Below are 6268 nucleotides of genomic sequence, written 5' to 3'. Positions count from 1 at the left end.
GGAGAAGACGGAGGAAGCAGCAAATGGCGCAGTCACTTGCACTGGGCCTGGGCCTGGGCCGGCCCTGTAGGGAGCGGAAGCATCGGAGAAGACGCATCGTGACCGTCCACAACAAAACCGACGGCGAAGATCAGCCAGCGGCCCAGGGTCCTATCCGTCGGAGGAATATGCTGATGCTGGCTGGACCGAGCGATGCATACGGCTGGAGAGAGATGAACCAAACGATACGGGATTGGATCGAGCGCGACCCATCCCGTCCCGTCCCTTGCCGCCGAGCGGCCAGTCGTTCCCCCACCTCACCACCCACCTCCCTCCGCCGGCCGGTAGGCGACGCGCCCCGGAGCTGCCTGCCCCCCTCTCAGCTTCCCGGCCCGTCTCCCCTTACCAGCGCGGCGAGGTGCCCGGCGGCGACCGGGTTCCGGCAGCCCTAGGTATGGGACACCAAATCACATGATTGTATCTCAGTTGATTCATGTTCCGGCAGCCCTAGTCAATCTTTTTCATTTTCCTTCGCTCCCAAATACGGGAAAAGACGAATACTGCGTTGTGTATGCAGGCGATTTAGACATGTTGCTGCAACAACTGCAGACAGTTAATTTTGCCGTGACGTTCCTGACGCTTGAACAATCAAAACCATCGTTTACTGATTTTTTTTCTGCTATTCTGAAGTTTCATTATTCGGTGAATGCGCAGTTAGTCTTGCAGTCCCTTTTTTTTAAAGTCATTTAGAAATTGCTCCAATGGTAGTCTTATATGAACGATGGTGCCCTTTCCAGTAGGAGCACCGGCGCATCGGCGATGCCCCTGGTGGTAGCCGGGTCATCCTCTTCGGGCGGCCCCGCATTCCCGCCAGGGTTTGCTCTTCAGCCGGCCTACGCTCCAACAGACACCGCTCCGGTATGTTTCATTGTTTCCCCTTTGCTGGTAGATGTAGTTTAGGGTTTGTGCTTAGTGAGTACTAGGATTGGATTGGATTCGATCCGATTGCAATCGAATCGATTTTGCCATGATGTTCCTGACGCTTGAACAACCAAAACCATTATTTACTGATTTTTCCTGCATAATTTTGGAAATTGCTATTCCTTAGTTTCATTATTCACTTATTCAGTGAATGTGCAGTTAGTCTTGCAGTCTTTTTTTATGTCATTTAGAAATTGCTGCAATGGTAGTCTTATATGAACAATTTGTGCAAGATCTCATCGATGGAAATTGCAGTTTTGCAGCTAGGAATTTGTGCTTGATTTATTGCATGTCTCGGCTTTTGCTGTACATTTCTCACATTCGCACTATGCATGGATTTACTTTGTTGCCAGATTCTTGCTTTATTAATCGGGTCTGTAATTGTTATGCCAGGGAATGAACTTGGGACAACATGCCGATAACATGCCGGTTAACAACGTTAGTGGCAAGCAGGCTGTTTGGACAACCGCCATGTCGTCCTTTGTGCTTAAGTTCATGGCTAACCTGGTGACCAGTGGAACTAGAGCCTCCAACAGTTTCAGGCAAGTTCATCATAAAAGCTGTGCAAAGGCTTTGAACGAGCGCTTCAAGCTTCAAGTAACTGCCGCTCAGATTTCTAACCACCTTCGGAAGTGGAAAAGAATATGGGGAAGGGTTAACAAGCTCAAGAGCTTAAGTGGTGCTCTTTGGGATGAGCATACATGCACCATTGTGCTTGATCAGGAGCATTATGCCAGTCACGTTAAGGTAGGATTGCACCGTATGTTTGTTTCCACATGGTGGTGTCATTGTTGCTTCTGTTTTGTCTAATATTTTGTGTATTACTTGGCAGGACCACCATAGTGATGCCGACTTGTTGAACACTCCGATCGAGCACTATCATGAGATGGCTACAATCTGTGGCAACGGCATGGTTTCAGGTGTATATGCTAGCAGGAGTAGCAATGAGCTTCTTTCCACAGACGTGGCTGATGATGAATTTGAAAATGAAGATACCAATGGGGAGAGTGACCCTATTGCTACAAATGTGACTGAGAATGAAATGGAAAACAGAAAAACTAATGAAGCGAGTGACCCTCTTGCTATCGTTGTGATCGAGAATGGCAAAACCTGTGAAGAGGCCACACAATCTTTTACTAACACTGATGGAGGAAACTTTGGTGATCCCTCTAGCAGTTTACCACCACCAAAGAAGGCCAAGGTAAACCATGTTGACATGCCCAAATAATATTGATTGTACTTGTATAGTTTCAGCTATAAAGAAGGGGAGCCTTGGCGCAGTGGTAAAGCTGCTGCCTTGTGACCATGAGGTCACGGGTTCAAGTCCTGGAAACAGCCTCTTACAGAAATGTAGGGAAAGGCTGCGTACTATAGACCCAAAGTGGTCGGACCCTTCCCCGACCCTGCGCAAGCGGGAGCTACATGCACCGGGCTGCCCTTTTTTATATCTGGTTAAATTCTAAAAGGTTATTCAACAAATGGAGTAGTTCTAACTGAAATGTGGTAGTTACAAACTTTCACAGCTAGTATCAATTGTTACAGCTGGATACCGATGGTCTCGCAGTTAGCATCTGGACCCTGATCACCAATTTATCTCCAAATTATATGTATAAGTCAATCATTTAGAGAAATACAAAAAACACAGATGATGTGAAAAAATGTTGATGATTGGGGAACTTGCAATTGCAAATATTCAACTTGATCACCTGATGGACAGTGACAAGAGTTCTTTGTCATTCTTACTTCATCATTATACATACAGCATAGACCTACTTCATTCTCTGAAGATAATTCCTGCCTTGATGTATTGATTTTTCTATGTGAAATTTGAATGCTGCAGTTTGCTACTAAATTAAACCTGTATTATGATTATACTTTCTCAACAAAATAAATCTCCTTATTTATCCCAGATGTCTCACTTGGATTTATCACAACAACGCGATGCTCCAGCTATGCAGCCAGACGTGGGTATATCACATGTAAGTTTTCTTCAAAGTGCTTTCACCACACAAGGACTTGCGGCCCACTGTCGCAACAAAATAAATAGAATGCATGCCAGCAATTGCTTCAGTCGGCTTCTCATTTTTATTTGTTAGATCCCTTATAAGGGACACCACTTACCTAGCTAAAGCCAGAGGTCCTTGACATTGACTGTCTGGGGTAGCTTTGTAAAAAGGATATCAACCTCCTATAGCCGCCGATTTGAAATGTTGAGTGTCAATTTGAATTCTTGATGATGCAATCCCATTCTTCCCCTTCACTACTCAAGTGGATAATGCCATAGTTGCATCACAATTGTGTTCTTTCACAAAGTAAGGAAAGAGCCACTGTTTTATTCTACTGGGAAGTACCTGGGCACCTCACATGTCTAGGTAGTGGGAAAATATCCAGTGGAAACCAAGTCATAATGAAAACTCCATAGAAACCATGTATATATAATAGTTCTATACACATGTAAAATGTTGGGAGCATGATGTTCTACACATGTAAAATGTCAAGTTCGAACTCATAATCATTTGGGAGGCATGTAAAACAGATTCAGCATGAATAGTGATGTTTACAGTTTGCCACCATTCATTGCTGAATTTGCTCATACCTCTCAAATGAATTTGACTTGAAATTTTACATGTTTGTAGAACATCACCTCCCCAACATACTGTTTCCTTTTCTACCAGAAATTTTTCCTGTAGGTTGCATAGGGATTAGGGAGGAAGTACATGATCATAGACACATGCTCAAATTTCAACAATCCCTTGCCAAAATATCGGTTCTCAAAACCACTATGACCATTAGTTTGTAATGCCTATATGTAAAATGTTGTTGTTATCATATAGTATAATTTTGCTTTTTTTATAATTTATATGATATGGTTGGCAAATTATTGTTTATTACCAGATTCTTGTTTTCTTAATCAGACCGTGTTGTTAATTCGTAGGGAATGAACTTGGAACAGCATGCGGATAACATTGCGGGTACTAATGGTGGTGGTGGGCAACTTGTTTGGACAAATGCCATGTCATCCTTTGTGCTTCAGTTCTTGACTAACCTAGTGGCCAGTGGAACTAGACCCTCTCATGTTTTCAAGCAAGTTCATCTTAAAAGTTGTGCTCAGGCTTTGTGTGAGCACTTTAGGGTTCAAGTGAATGCTGCACAGATTTCTAACCATCTTAGGAAATGGAAGAAAATATGGAAAAAGGTTAACATACTCAAGAGTTTAAGTGGCGCTCTTTGGGATGCGAGTACTTGCACCATTGTGCTTAATCATGAGCATTACACAGCTCACGTTAAGGTAAGATTGAAGTTTATGTTCTCTACTGGCTGTGACGACATTGCTGCATATACTTTTTAAACAATTTCCCGTGTATTACTTGCCAGGACCACCATCATGATGCTGATTTCTTGAACACTCCAATTAAGAACTATCGTGAGATGGCGACAATCTTTGTCAAAGGCATGGCTTCATCCAGGCCAGCTAGGAGTAGCAACGAGTCTCTTGCTAGGGGCGCGCCTGAGAATGGAATCGAAAATGAAAACGTGAATTGGGTGAATGCCCTTATTCCTAAAGGTGTTGAAGAGGCCGCAATGTCTTTTACCAGCACCGATGAAGGGAACAGTGGTGATTCGTCTGACAGCTTACCTCCCCCACCCCCACCAAAGAAAGCCAAGGTAAAAAACGATGACAGGCTGCTATGTACCATGACCCGTGTTCTCGATCGCCTAGCAGAAGCCATAGAGAAATGCAGTAGGAGAGACACTGATGTCCCCGACGACCTTTGGGCGAACATGAAGAGCCTCCCAGGGTTTGAACAGGAGCATCTTGCCCACTACTATGCTTATTTGTGCGAGAATGCTCACGTTGCCAGGGCATTTGACAAGCTTAGCGTGCCTCACAAAACGATCTGGGTTAATAGGTACATCAAGAACCACCTCTCGGCCTAGTTGGTACCTACGATGGTAGGGTTGGGCTATGGTAATACTTACTCCCTCCGTCCCATAATATAAGAACGTTTTTGACACTAGTGTCAAAAACGTTCTTATATTATGGGACGGAGGGAGTAGTTTTTTGTATGGACCATAACATAGGAATGCAGCTGATCTTTATATGCGTGATCCTGTACATGCTAGAAGATGCCATGGTTTGGTATGATAATTGGAGATGGAGGATGTCACATGCTGAATGCCGTGTTAGGCAGGCATGTCAGGATGAGCCAGGAAGGCAAAGTAATTTTATGTTTGATGTTTTAACTGATGCTGTTCTCAGCTCACTTGGTCATTGTTGCCATATTGTTATTGGGACGCTTGCTGGTATGTACTACCGACCACTGATGAGTGGCATGTGATGATGTAATGCAATTTCGTACGCCAGTTTTACACTTAGAATTCGATAGAGAACAGACGCACATATTTAAGCAAGGAGAGTTTGACCTTGCAAGCGCTAAAAAAACTACTCCCTCCATTCCATAATATAAGTGCATTAGTCAAAAACGTTCTTATATCACGGGACGGAGGGAGTACTTGCAGATAAGATCACTGACCAATCACCAACAGCAACCAAATACTACTCCCTCCATCCCATAATATAACAGAGGGAGTAATAATCAGTTGTGATCACATGATATCTGGTGCTGGTACTGTACTTGCCAGCTTTCAGATGCAGCTGGTGATGTCTTAAATTTTTTATATTTTTTGTTGAGAAAAACGTGCAAATTTATTCAACAATAGAGTACCTGGGAAAATACCAGAGTACCTGCCAGTATAATTGATACTCCCTCTGTAGATTAATATAATACTCCCTCTAGCTTTTAGATCACTAAACACTTTTATATTAGTTTACGGAGGGAGGGAGTACGTGCGTATACACGCGTGGTAGGTTTACGATCCACTTACGAAGCTTCGCTTTTAGTACCGCTCGTACTGCACTGGAGACCAGCTTGTGGTTATGTTGCAGGCTTGCCGATCCCCCAATTTACCTCTGAATTCCGTTTACGTTACACCGTTGAAATCAATCATCGGGACGAGGAGGAAATGGACGCGGCCAAGCGATCGTGGCTGATGATGGGACAGCTAGCAAATGTTTGACTTGATTACTTGACGGAGAGTGACAGGAGTTCTTTGGCAGGCTGAAGTCATGCCACATTCATAACAACCCTATTATAATTCTCTGACGAGAATGCAGTGATGCCTGAATCGGCTTGACCATTTTTCTGTCGAAACTTTGAATGCGGAATTGTAAATTTCCGTCAAGCTTCTTCTACTACTACTACTTGCTTAACAAGATCAAGATGACGCCTACTACTCTTTTTTTTGT

General features: G+C 43.7%; 1 protein-coding gene across 2 annotated transcripts; it reads left to right on the top strand.

Annotated features, from left to right (window-relative positions):
* The first annotated feature begins 184 nt into the window (after positions 1-184).
* LOC123046690 (uncharacterized) lies at positions 185-5340 on the top strand. Of its 2 annotated transcripts, none has more exons than XM_044470102.1 (7): positions 185-431; positions 777-897; positions 1354-1707; positions 1793-2161; positions 2871-2939; positions 3896-4249; positions 4336-5340. In XM_044470102.1, the coding sequence occupies exons 2-7, from the start codon at positions 799-801 to the stop codon at positions 4897-4899; spliced, it is 1809 nt and encodes a 602-aa protein (XP_044326037.1). In that variant the 5' UTR covers positions 185-431; positions 777-798; the 3' UTR covers positions 4900-5340. The 2 variants fall into 2 exon arrangements, with proteins under 2 accessions (XP_044326037.1, XP_044326038.1); XM_044470103.1 differs by having other exon boundaries at positions 187-431; positions 780-897.
* Positions 5341-6268: the final 928 nt, after the last annotated feature.

The sequence above is a fragment of the Triticum aestivum genome, chromosome 2B (assembly GCF_018294505.1).
Source record: "Triticum aestivum cultivar Chinese Spring chromosome 2B, IWGSC CS RefSeq v2.1, whole genome shotgun sequence".
Taxonomy (NCBI): domain Eukaryota; kingdom Viridiplantae; phylum Streptophyta; class Magnoliopsida; order Poales; family Poaceae; genus Triticum; species Triticum aestivum.
This window is presented reverse-complemented; position numbering and strand designations above follow the sequence as displayed.

Coding starts and splice junctions, on each gene's coding strand:
- LOC123046690 (XM_044470102.1), top strand. CDS start 799: ATGCCCCTGGTGGTAGCCGGGTCATCCTCTTCGGGCGGCCCCGCATTC. Junction 2,162..2,870: donor CACCACCAAAGAAGGCCAAG/GTAAACCATGTT, acceptor TATTTATCCCAG/ATGTCTCACTTGGATTTATC. Junction 4,250..4,335: donor ATTACACAGCTCACGTTAAG/GTAAGATTGAAG, acceptor ATTACTTGCCAG/GACCACCATCATGATGCTGA.